Source organism: Chaetodon auriga, chromosome 19, assembly GCF_051107435.1.
Source record: "Chaetodon auriga isolate fChaAug3 chromosome 19, fChaAug3.hap1, whole genome shotgun sequence".
Taxonomy (NCBI): Eukaryota; Metazoa; Chordata; class Actinopteri; order Chaetodontiformes; family Chaetodontidae; genus Chaetodon; species Chaetodon auriga.
This window is the reverse complement of record NC_135092.1, coordinates 14728755-14745841: the sequence shown is the minus strand read 5'-3', so window position 1 is coordinate 14745841 and position 17087 is coordinate 14728755. Positions and strand designations below refer to the sequence as shown.

General features: G+C 42.1%; 1 protein-coding gene across 1 annotated transcript in view; it reads left to right on the top strand.

Annotated features, from left to right (window-relative positions):
• Positions 1–17087, top strand: part of astn2 (astrotactin 2) — a 259439-nt gene that overhangs the window by 220047 nt on the left and 22305 nt on the right. The window contains exon 19 of the mRNA XM_076757943.1: positions 2310–2458. Within this exon, the coding sequence (XP_076614058.1) occupies positions 2310–2458 (149 nt within the window). The remainder of the gene's footprint in view (positions 1–2309; positions 2459–17087) is intronic.

The following is a 17087-nucleotide window of genomic DNA, read 5'->3' as shown; positions in this document are numbered from 1 at the left end:
TGTGAGGTGACACCATGACACCTAGGAATTCATGCACAAGAGAGATTTCATGGATGCATGCACCGATGCACCACAGGCACGCTCACATATGCACGTGGACATGCACACACATATACACATACCTGTCTCTGCTGACTCCTGGGGCACTTAAAAAAGTTGTAGACACAAGCACAGTCCCCAAAGTTCTAATAGCTGTCAGTCGGCCCTTACACCCTTCTGAAAAGAACATGCTCTCATTCAAGGTGTCCTAATAATATCTTCGAGGCTTTTGTGAGTCATCCACCTCAGCTATTGTTGCCCTGAGAACTTTTAGAATAAGGATAAAGCTACAATGAAAGCAATTAATTAAAGAATGAAAATAAATTATGCTTATTAGTATATTGTGTTCCACAATGAATGAAGGGCAACATTTATTGGCACCACTCTAGCATAACAATAAAAGCTTAATTAACAAGGATGAAATATAGTGTAGCTGCAAGAGAGGATTCTGGGGTCCAAGTCCTAATGACATTTGCAACCAAAGTGATTCTTTCCACATTCCCAACTATAAACAGATTTATAGTTTTGTCTAACTCTTGTTTTCTTTGACAGAGATACAAGCCAGTTTGTCAAAATTGTTGATGCTAGACCAATTAAATTTTAAATCTCCACTCTTGTCTGCATTCAAATAACACCAAAGATGAGAGTGCACGTGCTTTTGAACTTGTTTCACCTTGTCATTGTTTGGTATAGCAGTGTCAGTGATAATGTCATCACAAGGTGAAATAAACACATATCTTACTTACGAGGTTAGATGGCAGTCGCATTCGGACAAGTGTGGCCCATCAATTGGACGCACTCCAACAGACAGGTGGATATAATGAATGTGTATTGTTTAAAACAGCTTTTAGCTATAAGATGCATTTTTAGGATGGATATCTAAATGTGAGAAACCACAGACCACACTGAGCCGCTCATATTATATCATAATTACAGTATAGTCAGAGCACTAGAATCCTCTGAGAGCGAAAGCATTTCAGACTTCCTCTTGATGAGCCGGCTGGCTTCCTGCTATGCCACACATGAATGGCATGAGAATAAACTGCTGATTCGGCTTCTTGTGACTTTAAGGGTTTATTGGACCAAATAAATCAAATCGTGATTTGTCAGTTCAGGGTGTTTGTAACACTCAGATGTAAGGATAGTGCATGGAAAGAAGTCTTTGTGGGCCAGTGTGCGTCACATTATCTTCCAGTACTGACTGTGGCCACTATGTCAAAATGGCCTCAGCCCCCACATTGTTCCTGTGGGCTTCAATACAAAGTTATACATTACATACTGTTTCAGGGGTCAAGAATGAACATTGAACCTCAGCAACATGGACAAGAAGTTCTGTAAGCGCTCAATAAAAATTGGAAATTTGAACGTCTAACAATTCCATGAAAACTGGGAAAACTCCATCTGCTGATAAAGATCATGTGATATGAGTGAAAACAGAAACAGAGCCAGAACAGCTACTAAATGGACCATATGATGAGATTGGTCTGAACTCTTCAGCAATACTTTACCAGAAATACTGGTATTTGGGACAAACGCATTGATACTTGAGACTTAGATTATGCTGCGTAAGTATTGCACAAGTAGTTTGAGACGCTTATGGTGGTTTTGGTATTGTTTTGTTTGTGGATTGTGGTTGTGGAATTGGAGAGGAAGAGTTTTGGTCAGGCTTACCCTGGGCCCATGCCTGCTGGCACTGGAAGGGGCCAGTGAAGAGTCGCTGCAGCAGCCAAACTCCAACTCTGGCCAGTGACGGAGTGTAATGCCAGCAAAAACCTGCAGTACTTATCATTATTGTCTATGAGGATGAAACAGAGCTGCATGCTTTTTTATGAAGAGGGATAACCTACCTCTCTCAGTCAGTGTCACAGACACAGCTGGAGGGCAGAAAAAATGGAAATGTTGTTCTTTTATCTCTTTTGAGGGATTAAAGAGGAAAAACTGCACAAGGAACACTGCTGGAGAACAGGTGGCATCGGAATGCTGTTTTGTTCAAAGCAGCTGTTTGCCATCTTGTTGTCCAATATATGCAGAGGGGTGACGGACAAAATAATGAGTGCATGTGCCCAATATTCTAGGCACTGGGCACATGCACGCACACACACACACACACACACACACACACACACACACACACACACACACACACACAGAGTTTAATTTGAAATTCCAGACGAGGACAACAAACAGTTGTGGACGCCTTTTGATCTCATTGTTAATATTTATCTCATTTCCACATCTTAGACCTTGTCTTCTCCGTGTTGATTCATTAGTTTGCGCCTAGCCCCTTACCTGGAGCCCTCAAGCACAATGGTGGCCCTGGAATGGATGGATGTGGAGCCTCTGATTGGCTGCAAAGTTTCTGACTACATCATCCAGCATAAACGAGTGGAGGACCCCTCGGAGGCAGAGGTCTACACAGGTAGAAAAGCTCAATTCCAAACCCTTTGCTTTTTGTATAGATTTAAATACTATGCCATGATGAAGCGAGACTTTTTTTTTAATGTGTTGAAACACAGTACAAATACTGACTTTCTTGTATTTTTGTCATTTTGGTGGTTTTATTAACTCTTTTAGAACTGCTGGTCTGGAGTTCATAAGGCCTTTCCTCTACTGTACACACACGTGGAAATTATTTGGATTAGAGCCTCTCAATTGTCTAATTGTATTACTTCTGTTAGCTTTGCAGCAAGATGAATTTGTAAATGTTTTAGATTCTGTGTTGGACAGCACTTTTTAACCACAAATAGAAGGAAAATGATGTTTTTGTGTTCAAATAAATAGTGTATCTTCTATGCATAAAGTCACACACAGGTTGATAATGTATTGGGATGTATTGTATATTTGAGATCGGATCTTGCTGGGAAATCAGCGGTGAGCTGTGTTGGACTCAGAACTAAGTTCTCTTTCAGCCTTGTCAAACCTAGTTTGCCCTCACAAGACAATTCTTTCAAAATGGTGATGAGAAGATGAAGATGGATATAACAATGGGAGCAGAAAGGAGAGTTCAGTGCTGATGAGTTGATAGAGGGACTTAAAGTACAAATTGGAGGGAATGAGGTTAAAGTTTTGTTCTGGATACAGAACAGAAGGAGGAGCTCAGACTGAGGATAAGAGAAGATGACGTAGGGCAATTTATCAATTGCCATAAATGGTGCTGACCATTGTGCCGTGGGGCTTGGGAAGTGGTCATGGTTGTGACGAGGGGCTGGGGTGAGTCAGAGGAAGGGTGATAGGAAGGAATTTAATAATATTGGAGAAATGAGGTGGTCTGGAAGAAGCTGGCTTTAGTCATTGGGAAGTATGGACAGGCCATCCATCACCCCTGGGAGGAGTGCTGATGAAGCATGGGCACCAGCAAGCAAAGAGAGGGTACAGACAGCTAGACACAGGCATGCTGGCAGAGGTGAGGTAGGAAGGGGCAGATGGTGTCGGTGACTCACTCTGCTATGTGCCAGTCACCACTATAAATCATGTCATAACAGACAGTATAATTCAGATTAGAAGCCATTGTCTTCGTCTTTTGTCTCTTTGTCCTCCCTCCATGCCTGTCGTTCTTAAACTGTTAGTCATGTCTGTCTTGTTTACTCTCAACTTTGTGTCTGGACAAAATTAAAATAGAACTTTGGTGGGTAAACAAAAGAGCTAACTTGGTTGCGTGCATTGATTATGTGCGTGCTCGGTTTATGACCCTCTTGCAGAAGAGTAGGCAATGTCAATTGGCAGGGAGCTGTGGCAGACTATAGGTTCTCCTTCAGTGGAAACATCATGCGTTTTGAGCTGCATAGGTACGCATCTGTGTGGCTCCCTCTTCTACTGCAAACACTGAAAACTTTAGCTACACAAAACCTTCTTTGTTCTCCAAAACGGGGGGATCAAGATTGCTGATACAAACTTGGAAGGCATTGCAGGGGTCGATTTATGAAATAATAGGGGCCTCTTAAAATGATGAGATCCTGTTCTCTGGACTCAGCAAATAAAAGCCGGAGCATTTAAGAAGTGTCATTTTCTCGCACTTACTGACTTATTTTGGAATTATTGGATTTGTACTCTCTGTACCCACTGCTGACTTCTTATATAAGGATCATCTTTGAGGCATCCAAAAAAATGGAAGACTGTATAATAAAACTGGATAAGCTGGGTAAATAAGTCCAGTTTAGCCTTGCGACCTGCTCACCTTGTGGCTACAAAGCAACAAACTCATTTTAGTGGTCTTAAACTCTTTTTTCTCCGCAGTGCTCCTCTTGACTTTTGCACACAGATACACACAGACACGCACACCCATATACACATTCCCCTGTGGAAGCTGCCAGTGAAACCAGTCCTCTACCGTTGGCCACTGAGCAGCTCTAATGGAGCAGTTTGGGGATAAATACTTGGATAAATACTTTGCTCGAGGGCATCTTGGTGGTTTTCTGGAAAGCAAGTGTTTCTCCTTCATTTTCCCTGTTCATATTTTCCAAGACTGCGTGATGATTTCAACCAGTGAGCTTGCAGTCAAGCCTTCTTCTCCAACATCTGAGGGTGGGTACACACTAAAGGATTATTCGGCTGATTTACAGTAAACCGTATTTGACAATTTAGACAATCGTAGGGAAAACTCCTGATCCAAAGCTTAGTCAGGGCTGATATTTGGCAATATAGAGCAATGTGAGGTGTTCAGTTTCACTTTTAAAGTGTTAATGTTATAGAATAGTATGGAAAACAAGACGTTATAGTTATATATGTTATTAAGTGCAAGTGAAAGGCAAAGATGACACTTTATGTGATCAAATTGCACCAATTGAACAACCCATTCCGAACAGCTTGATGTCAGATAAGGGGCTGGGCAGCTAATCACAATAGAACTTAAATACAGTACAAACAACATCTTTCAGAGCTGGATCTGGAGCATTTGACAGTTGGTAGTCGGGTTTAGAAAGAAAGAAGAAAATGTCAAATTAGAAAAAATTTCCCAGAAAATAAGAAAAGAAATTGAAAAGGAAAATATTTGGGCAAGCTATGTCAAAATAGATGCCTGATGACAAAAGAGGACAAAGAACAGCTACGTGGACGGTGCCATTGAAATCAGAAGGCAGATGAGACACAGATAAACACGGTGTGGGGGGAGGGATGGGACTTCGGTCACCGCCGACTTGGTCAGTAGTAAGGGCAGCACCTGCGTCCAGCGGATGGGATTCAGCCGGCGCCGGCATCCACAGAAGCTGAGGCTGCATCCACATCCATTGCCAAGTTGAAACACTGCTTCGGGCTGGTGTCTGAGAGAGAGGAAAGATAAACAGACAGCCACACACAGACACTCAGCCATGCTGAGCATGAGTCACACACTCAGAGCACACACATTCAGCCATGTGCACACTCATACAGATGGCAGACAGAGAGCGAGTGTGGAGATGCAGACACTTGGATGCGGCTCTCACTGGGTTCCCAAAGCCATGTTTCTATGTCAGTGCTGTCTAGACTAGGATAGGAGAAGGTACTGTATCCCCCCTGAGATAGATATTATTAAGGTCAGTCATTTGAGCATGAGAATAAATAGGTCTTGATTTTTTGGCTTGAAGGTTTCCGCAGATTTGGCTTCTCTAATTGCAAGAGGGACTTGATTCCAGAGATTCAACTCACTGGGAAAACACTGTGTGCGACCTGCTGTTACTTTGTTTCAGGGCTATTCAAGCAGCCTTACTGAAAATGGATTCCAGGTAAACTTCAACCAGTAGCGTGCTCTCAGTTAAAATTCTGTCCACATATTTGAAACGACCCATTTTCAAGTGTTATGTGAACAAATGTAATCAAAAAGTCTAGCTTAGTAAGTTTAGCCATATATATTTTAAGTTATTGCTTGTATATGTCAATGTATCCTTGCTTATTCAAATGATGATCCCCAGCACAACAGCAGACTAAGAGTCATTCACAAATTTCATCACCTGCGTGTGGATCTGCAATGATAAGTAGTTTATTTATTTTTTTAAACCTCCAAATCCCCCATCATTACTCCAGCTATCACTGCAGATGAGGAGTTGTATCTGTTTTGGAATGCAGCGAGTTTTTCCACTAGCTGGGTGACAGTTTTATCCATGTTAATAAGCCGATTCAAATGATGTCATATGTCACCCTTTGGCTCGGGTTTTTCATCCCTACCAGCTTCCTGCATGAATGGATGCAATCATAGAGTCCTTGAAAATCTTGACAGTGAATGGTATCTTCTTCTAAGCTAATATCCATAAATGTTGCTAATGTGACTCCCTCTCGCTCGATGTAGATTTATAAAAACGATATTACGCCTCTGCTCATAACATAACATAGGGCTGCGCATTTTCTTGCAGTGGGCAAGTGGAAAACACACGTCAGAGTTTTTGAGTGTGTTGTTTGGAGGTGTCTTCTTTAGTTATAAACCCTCCATCATTATGGTGGGTGGTCTAAGGATCAACCATGTCAGCTCACTGACTGTTTCTAATGCTGCTGAGGCCTCTCCCTGCAATTTGTCAATTTCAGGCTCAGTGTACTGTGGCTTATGTCTGACTTTAAACACAAATGCATCATTATTCATTCATTCATTGCATCAGAATCATATTTTCTGCCGTCATAAGTCCTGACTGATGATAGCTGGCTGTAAACACAGAAAAGGACATTATGCCCATGTAGAGCAGGACAGTTTGCACTTCTACCTGTGTCTTCACAGTGATTCAAGAAAATAAGGACCCGAAAGTAAAAGCAGGGAAGAAAATAAATTGAGATAATGAAAAAGACTTTAATGCTTTAGGATATCATCATGCTGTTTCCATTCACGGGGCTTATCATGCCTGCCTTGTCTTTGTCACTCTTTTCGCATATCCAGGAAGGCTCTAGAGGGATCAGGGTGTTTTGTAGCATCACTCTGTTCCTTTCACATCTGCAGAAACCATCAGGAACAAGGTCCCTGTCTCCAATTCCTTTAGATCACCCCACTTATCAGTGCTGGTTAGAAAAAAGAAAGTGAAGGCTACTTTCTTGAAGGCTCCTCCCTGGTCACTCACAAATCTTCCCCCTGAGGTCAACAGTGACTGGAAGATAGACTTGCTGCTTTGATGTGCAAGGAGAGCAGCTGAGCCCTTGGTTCATATATCTTGTTGTTTATACTGACATGATGCTCTACTGGCAGCCCTCAGTATTCTCACCACCACCCAGGTCTGGACCCATATATGCATGGTTGTGAAGAGAATCAACACCTGGAACATCCCCAGTTGTTTTCCTTTTTCACAGATGGTTATCATCTGTGAGTACCCTCTCTTTTAACCGACTACCATTTCATTTATTTTCAACAAAGATACATTTCAGTAAAATTGAAGCTATAGCTCGGCAGGACAGGAAACCCTGAGACCAACAAAGACTCCCTTCTATTCGTGTTGTTTCCTATGGCGACTTCAAGACTACCCCAAGTTCATGCCAAAGAGTAACACCTACAGTGCATGCACAGTATCAACAGGCCCCAAAATGTTGACCTATGTGATAGTACTCATGTCCTATCTCATGGACTCTGATATGCACCAGAGTTGATCTTAGTGCTCACATTAGCAGTTAATCACAAGAGGTTGTCTGCTTGCTGGCTCTTAAATCACATATATAGTAAAGCCAAGGTTTCCTTCCCAAGAATGTGAGCAGAAAGGCACCCAGTGAACTTTGTTATCCACTGGAAATGGCTCAGCACTACTATGAACCCCTGGCTCTTCATGAAAAATGCTGCCACTCTATCTGTCATCTACCTGATAACATATAACCTTGGACATGGATAGATTTCTTAAATAACATGAGAACATAGCTGTAGGACACAGGGCTGCTGCCAACCATTCCTGCTGAGCTCTGTGAGACCCCACACTCACTGTCAATTTGTCAATGCAGAAGGCCCACTGGGAATCAGACACACAACTCAACTTAATAACTGCAAAGGGGTCTCAAGGTATCACCCAGTAAGACACCCCACCACCATGACAGAGCACACACACCCAGATCAGGTCCATGGAGAGTCTGTGATCATCTTGGCGCAGAACAATCGACCCATCCTTGCAGCAAAGTTGAAGGTGAGGGCACTGTGAGATTAAACTCTCTCCTGGATAGATTCAACAAAACCATTAAAAGAGAGTGCAATGAAGCCAACACCTAGTTTGGGGAAGTTAGTGTCGAGGGATCCCTGCCTAGGAATGTACAGCTGCATAGTTCAGACCAAGACGCAGCCATGTCTGTCTTCAGAGCGATCCACTGAACAGAGCAGTCTTAGAAATACCATTTTGGAGTGTGCTTAAATGAAAGGCAGTGTGTCCTGCTTGAGGTACAATCACAAGCCAATTTGCTTTGATAGGGGGTTCCCAAGAACTCTGTCGCCATAGCAGATAAACACCTGCCGTTAGCTTACCGAGGCTATGTGCTTAACATAGCATGTCAGCGTGTGCACAGCAAGTGACGCAGGAAGTCGAGAGCAAGCAAAGCAGGGGCTTCTACCAACACGTCAGTGGAGGGTGTCTGATTCAGAACATCCATCCCCTCTTTGTCACGAAAATGAACAGCGAGGATGAGGGTACTGCAGATACTGTCATTACTGCCAAGAGCCACGTCCTGCGGCTTAGCACAGAAGAAGTCCGAACACTGCTAGTGCCAGATGTACAGATGGAGCAGACAGAGAGGGATCACCTGTTCCTACAAGGCCAGGAAGGCAAGAGGGGCACTGACTCACTGAGATGAAGCGTAGGTGAAGATGAGGTCATCCCAGATTGCAGTTAATAGTCTCAACAGGGTTTATTCAAGTGCTGAAAAAAAGCAGATGTGAGTGAGTCTTAATGGCCATACACAGTCTCCAAACATGATCACTCATCCCGATCGGCTGGGAAATTCAAATGTAAATTTTGGTGCCCTGCTATGCAGAGGAGAGTAATTAAGTTTGTAGATCCTGTTAAAGGGCACTGACTGTGTGTGAACAGAAGTATAACTGAAGGAAACCCTGATCATCAGTGACATTTTAATTCCTTAGCAAAACATTTACCTCTTTTCCCTCCCTGTCTGCTTACTCCTCGTGTTTCAAGATATGGAGCAGAAGTCAAATGAAACCCTGCTGGTGCTACATCTGCCTGTAAATATGCTTCAACCAAGTGGCCAGCGCTATAGGGAAAAGCATCGTATTCCTGAAATCCTAGCTGTAAACAATATTTAAGTGTGTGTTGTCTGATTCACAAGACAGCTGCATCTATAGAAAAGCATTAGTGGGCACCTTTGGAAAGCATTTAAAAACATGTACTTTAAAAGGTTTTTGGTTGTTTTATGACTGCTTTGTACTTACAACAGTCATATGTATATCAAACAATAGGTCAAAACAAATCATTAATGTTCTGTTCGCCCACACCAACACAAAGTGTCATGTATCGCTTTTACTTTGTGCCACATTTTGCCTGTTTTCTTTCGTGTATTATAGTGTACCTGATCTTTTAAACTACTTATTCCTACTCTAAGGCACCCTTGTGGAGTTTATTTTACAAACCTCTTCTCCTCCTCCGATTTCAGTCACATCAGTGATGGGATATGAATGATCCACTTCACTGGGCCTCACACAGGCCTCTAGATGGCACACCAAGGCAGAGACAGCATTCACAGAGACACCAGTCAGAAAGGCAGTGCTGATGTATTAGTGTGGGGCTCAGCATTCCTCTACAGCAATAGGTCAGACCAGCTGTGATATGTAAGAAGATATCGAGGCTCACAGACGATATTAAGACATTTGATAAGAGCGTTAAAATGGACAAATGCTGGAAAATCTCAAGTGGTAGCTTTAATACTTGCCTCAGCCCAAAATAAGCATCAGAGCAATGAAGAAGTAGTAACTGTAAGTTCTGTAGATGATAATGAACATTTACAGCATGTGCTGTCAACCTGTTCTTTCAACATGTCGTCAAATTGCAAAAATAATCCTCTAAAGATACGTGGAAATGGCATTAGCCAATGATAAGAAACTCACCTGATTTATTTAAATTTAAGTCATCTAAGGTACAACAGCCTGGTAATTAACCTCTACCATTAAAACATCTACTTTGCAACTGCACATTGTTTTGCAAAAGAGTATATTTTGACTGCATGGGAGTACTTAGTGGCCACCTACACTGTAATGTCAGACACCCTTCAGCTCTGGTTCCTGTCTATCCACCGGGAGTTCCCAGACAAAAAAAAACAAAAACAAAAGAAGGTGCCAAAAATGTGAGGAAATTTGTTTTATAAAAGGCTTAACCAAAAGTATCCCTTATTAGCTGAATTCAGAAGGCTGCTGGGTTCCACTGTCACATTTTTACAATCCCTCCATTGTCTCGTCAGCTGCTAATTTGGGTGTCTTGTCCTTAAATCACAGTTATGCTGAGGTGACACTTTTTTGTGAATGCACTCATCAGCGTAGCACTGTGCTTCCCACAACCCTCACACAAATGCACACACTTAGCGCTAATTAAAAACCTGTGAGTCTCTCTGTGTTGCGTCACAGCTGTATAACACCTGGTTCTGTGGCACGAAGAACAACCGAGGGCAGGGCAGGGCGGCAGAACTACGAGAACTGGCAGCATCGAGAAAGTGAGAGGAGGACTGTATGAAAATGTGAAAAGACATGGCGAAGTGAGAGGAAGAGGGAGAAAGTGGGCAGGAGAGAAAAGAGGAGAGGAAAGGGAGATCGCCATGTAGAGGAGTGGAAGAGGGGCGCAGACAGCAGCAGTGCTGAGGGTTACACAGCAATGATGTCACCTCATGCTGGCACTGTTGGACTGAGAAACAGATTAGCCATTTGATCTTTGCCCTTATTTTAGTTCCAGTTTCCTCCTCCCAGCTCACGCAGCCAGCTTAGTGGGATACATGACATGTGGATCTTCCTCTTCTTTACCCTCCTCTTCTGTCACATACCCCATACCTCTCTACTCTCCTCATATCCCCCTTTCTTCAGTGATCAGGGTCAGTGGTATCCCCCTCCCCAGTTTATGTAACAGCTCCATTATTGGTTGAGACCAAGAATGCCCCCCAATGCGTCGATAAGCCCTCATTCAAAGAGATTGAATTATATGGAGATAAACGGTGTCCTTGAGCATGGGTGCAGATAACAGATTGGAGTGACACAGCTGACTCTCTTTGTTTTGTTAATTAAAGATGACCTCATCGCTAAAAATGGACGCTGTGCACCTCCTCGTCACGAGCCTCGCCATCAGCAGATTGCAGATTGCAGGCAGGGGGCCAAGGGCTTTCTGCATTCCCTTTCCCTTTTTGCTTCCTTTCCCATTTTGCCTCTTCACACACACATTGTTAGCCTCCCTCTCCTCGCCATATAGTCTAGACTTTCCTGGTTTGATTTTTTTTGTCAGTCCATCTCTCTCAATAACCATAACTCTCTGTCAGTGTCCCTTAAGTAGATATGGACACTGAATGTGTGTTCATGGAACCTCTAACTCATATGAATGGATCTGTGCTGGAATTGTAATTAAGACATGATAAGGATGCTGCCCTTGAGTGCCTTCCTTGTCATTCATCACTGTGTGTTGTCGGGTATTTTGTCTCCATCGGTCACAAGGACACTAATGAGAGCTTGATGTGTTATATAGCAATGACGCAAATTATGGTGGTCTGGACTTGAACTTTGTTGAATTTGGTACTTGCTAAAAATCAATTTAAAATGCATTTGAGCATTAAATTGGGATTGATTAGTCTCACTTTTCAATTCAGGGCGTTGGAAACACTTAACGAGATAGAAATAAATATTTGCTTGTGATGGAATTTCTCTCTGCATTAATGAACAGGAAAGGACCCACACTCCTTCGTCGATTTATTTGAAGCTATTACAATTATAGCCTCGACACATTTTGCTGCTAATACAGTATTTGGGCCCCGATGGCCACAATACACAAAAATCCTTAACTAATGTTTTCTCTCTTTCACCTCTTAATTGCAGTATTTTGTATGGAAGTAAAGCTGTTGGGTGCTAGAAAGTAAACAGAGTAGTTTGTTGTGTTGTTGAGTAACATTTAATTATATTGGTTCTCAGGTTCTGTTGCTACAGGGAGCTTCACGTGGAACCACACAACACGGATTGTAAAGGATAACCACTGTTCTATTTTGCATAATCTTTGCCACTTTATGAGAGAGGGCAAATAAGTATATGCTAGTCAGTAAACTAAGAGAGTTAGGGGGAAGCAACAATTGCTCACCATACACAAGTCTATTCCACAGAGCCAGCTGAAGCCACCACAGCCCACCAGTCTTGTGTTACAGCAGGTGGAGGATCGCAGTGCACATCAACCAGTCAATAGAGTGCAGCATCACAGTAAGACACAAGCCAACAGCCTGTCAACACCCACAGGTCTATTCTTAGTGCTAAGTACAGACCCAGGGGGAGACAGAGCCTCAGTAAAAGGAGCCTGGGGCAGTAAAAACAGACCACACACGGGTCACATCAAAATGGTAGACATGGACCCATGGTGCCATTAGTCCGTGACGAACCACCACACCTGACCCAATTTCTTGCTATGCAGAAAGGGCAGGGGCAGCCCGTTGTCAAACAGCATGTCATGCTCAGGTTGTTAGAGCCAGTGAGCTCCATAGTTCTGGAGAGGAACCAAGGATGGTCTGACACAAAGAATATGGCCAACAGGCAGGGCATCGACCATGCTGCCAATGAATATCTATAGCAGCAGATGTAAGATGGGGCTGTTGAACGCAAAAAATGAAGCCTTGTTTGCATGATACAACTTTCAGTGTGAGTATGAGTGAGGAACTACATACTTACTTAGCATTTGTTTAGGTATGACCTCATTTAACCTTATGCCTGAAATACCATCAGTCCACAGAGCTGCAGAAATTTCATTGAGCTATGTATGATTGACAGAGTGACAGTGAAATTAAACATCAGATTTATCCCAAAGGATGGTCAAATAATTAATTAATTGATTTTTGCCATTACATCATTCTTTCAGACCCATATGTTACTTTAGCTTCTAATATCACATCTTATCTTTGATTATAACATGCCCTGGACGAAAACTCAATTATTATTAGCTGGAGGGAAGTTGATTAATTTCAGATAAGTGTAAGGCTCTGACGTAATACTCTTATTACTCTTGCAAATTAATGTGTTATCAAGATGTAAGAGTTCCACCGAACTGTCCATTATATTACTTACTGCTCAACAACAACATGCAGTCTCATCAGTCAGATGTTGACCAAATTAGTAAAAGACACTGCTAATAGGTATGCAGGTGCAGTCTTAGTCACTTTAGGAAAGCTACATTGTGCCTGTATAACGCATTCATCAGCTCTTGTATTTGGCATTGGCTAGAATAAAACGACACATGGTTGCCAATTCGTTGGGGAAAATTCAGAGGGATTGCTTGAAAACACTGCCAGGGTTCAGATTTTATCCCCATTTGGGACATCTATAAAGTCTGTTGTGTTTTCAATATATATTTTGGATTTTTGAATTTACATTTATCTCACACACTGAGACCCAGCTTGCTGTAAAACACCTAACATGATTCTGTTAATGTTACTTTGTGCAGAATTTGAACCTATTTACTGTATCATGGTGTGTTCATTGATGGATCGAGGCAGGGGATTGTTATCTCATGGCATTAGCATTGCCCAAGGACTGGAAATGTTGGTTGTTGGTGTTGTTGGTTCATCTGCCACTTAAGTCCAGACTGAAATGTCTCACTGTTGGACGGATATTTTGTACAGATATTTGTGGTCCTCAGAGGATAAAGTCCTCTGACTTTGTTGATCCCCTGACCTTTCCTATAGCACCACCATCAGGACAAAATTTTCACTAATCCAGCATTTACTAGATTAATTGCCAATTGACACAGTCCTGATGACTTTGATGATCCTCTGACATTTCCTCTTTGGCTACCATGATGCTAAATTATGTAAATGATATGTCTGGACAAAAAAATGGATAGATTTCCATGGTTTGTACAGATATTGATGTTCCCGTCTTGTAAAAACTTTGGTGATACTTAATTTAGCATAATCAAATCTTTGAGTTGTCTACCACTTTGGTTTGTGACCAAATCCTGGCAAAACTAATGACATTCCCTATGGCACGTTTAGTGCTGATCAGCAAATGTTAGCATGCTAACAAACTAATTTAAATTGGTGGATATGGTATATGTTACACTTGCTAAACATGAGCATTGTTAGCATTGTCACTATGAGCATGTTGACATACCAATTTTAACAGTAAGTTCAAAGCACTACTGTAGGGAGCAGCTAACATGGCTATAGACTCTCAGTCTTGGACAAGTATGTTTGTGGGTCACAGAATCAGAGAACGAGTAGAGGGCTGTCTTGTTCTGTTGTGACGCTGATGATATGCTGTTCTACCTGTCAGATGTACTGCAGAAGTAAAAAGAAAAGCATGCAATATATACTTTTATTCTCAAGAAAAGAACATATATCACAGCTGATGTTCAGTGGATCAGTGGATGTATACTAAAGTAAGAAAGACAGTTTGAGGAATCTCCAAGACCTGATACAGACAACAAATGAAATTGTAATGGCACTAGGAGACTTCAAATTGAGATTATGTAGACAAAAGGACAATGCAGAATACAGTTCAACACATGATTCTGCATAACAGCACATGTACATAATTCCATTCCAGTCTATTTTAGCCTTCTCTCTCAAACCATGAAAAAAACAGTTTTCATGAATTAATGATGTATCTTTCTGCCAGCACAATGCCTCAGCAGGGTTGTCCAAAGGGATGTCCCTCTACCTGATTAGAAAAACTTGGACAATCATGTGCAACGCAACCTGCTTGGAAAAATCTATTTCCCACAGTGCTTTGTTCCTGCTTCTAAATATCTGCCTTGGATGCCATGAGTTAATCGCTGCAACTCAATTGCAACCCCCACCCACACATAAGCACACTTAAATGTGTGTCTTGTTTTTTTCTCTTTTTTTTTCACCTTGAATTTCCTGCCATAGGTGGCGTTCGGTTCCATGTGACAGTTTGTGTATACCTGTGTAATGTCTACTGTGCGTGTGTGTGTGAGAGAGAGAGAGAGGAAGGGAGGAAGGTGACGTTGCGTAGGCTCAGCGTGGGGAGTGGAGGGTTGAGTGCTGACAGTTTAACAGAAGAGGCCCCTAGCAGGTTTGGCAGCCCACAGGAAATATAAAGCTTGTGATTTGTTTGTTAACATAAAGCTTGTGTTTTGTTTGTTTAAAAAGAGTCCACTGTGCAATTGCCTGGACTGATACTAGGTTGACATATAAAGACAGACACAGTAAAACAGAAGGGAGAAAGAGGGGAGTTTGAGGACAAACAGGAATGCAATTTGGGAAGGAGAAAGAGGGATGAACAGAAATAAAACACAAACATAGACCAGCACACACTGTAGTATGTGTTCATGTACACATACAGCACCTGATCATTTGATATGAACTTATTATTACAAGATGTGGACATTATTTCAATTGTCAGTAAGATTAGAATTCAGCTCCAGCCTCTGGTCGTGATGTTGCAGAAACGATTTGTTCGCAATCCCATGTCCAGGTTTGTGTTACTGATTTGGTTTGAGAACCAGACTTTTTTAATGAAGTGAAATTAATTTGAGCTGGAATGATGGAAATTTAAAGCGCAAACATGGCTTAAAATAGTGTATATTTTATCAAAACCAACTAACGTTTTGCAGCGCAGTCGTTTTTTAACCTTTGATTATCTGCTGGCAAACGATTTACAATATGAACTTGTGGCTGAGAAAGTGAATGAACAGTGCTTTACCACAGTGTTTTTTCTTCTGCCACTTTCCCTCAAATTTCCTCTTTGAGCAGAAAAAAAAAGTCCTAATGTGTGAACCCACTGACCTTGAGGATTTACACGTACACTCTCCCTCTAACACACACGCACACACACACACTCTCTCACACAGCTAATGGCTGAGGTAATTACACTGTGCCTGAATTCACTGGTGTAATTGTAATGATATGTGAGGGATAACAGAGTAGTAAATCTGGCTTCCAGCATCAGACTAAATGCCACCGTGTACACACCTGTCTCCATATCCAGCCACAGAGGGACAAATAAGGTGAACATGGGCTGTGCTGGTGCGTGTGTGTCTGCCTGCATGTAAGGATGCATACAGTATATTGTAAATTGCATGCATGTTCTTTGTGTACTTATGGTTTATAATCCCACTCTTGGGTTTCCAGTTTTCTACTGTTGCAGCATTTTGTTCACTCTTTGTTATTTCCCATTGCGCGCCTACGGCAACTATTCACCCCGTGCTACCCACAGAGGAAGGATTTCTCTTTGAATTTTCCCATCCCGCGACCACCCCCTCACCGTTTTTCTGTCTTTTGTTATGTGCCAATGTTTTTCGAGAGGGGTTTTCCTCATCTTCTTAGAGAATTTGTGTGAGTCTGGGTCAGGAACTGTTGCTGTTGTGGGCCAGCAAAGCCCTTTGAGACACTGTATATGACATTGGTCTGTACGAATAAACTTGACATGACTTTGCAACTACATGATAGTTACGAGGGCTGTGTGTGTTTGAATCGGAGCGGTTCTCTTTGTACGCTGTCCATCAGCCCGTCTCGTCATGTTCCCATGATTTGCTATTATTTGTTCCCCTCTCTGCTTACTAAAAAGGTCACCTGGCATTTGCCATGAGGTTTTAATCGCCATGTAAGCTGGAGAACACGCAAAATGGCTTTTACCGTAATAGAATTTCGAGGGCCTTAATTTTTGCCAGCTGTGTGCTGTTTTGGCTTTGGTATTGACAGAAATGTTGACGGACCACAGGCCTACCCATGAGAAACCCCTCAGAAGGGTAGAACCATAAACGCTGCTTCTGGGTGGGTTTAAATATCCTATTCTGCAGTTAATGGATTTGATTTTGAGTATTATTAACTAATTCTAGATTGGTATGCAAGGACTTAAAAGCTACCACCTTGGAGGTAGTGCATGACCGAAGGTTCTGTAGGATGCAGAAATGAGCAAACTTTCACAGAGATAGCCGTATGTGTGTGCCAATGGCTTGTGAAAACACTTCCAGTTTAGCAGTTGAGTCATA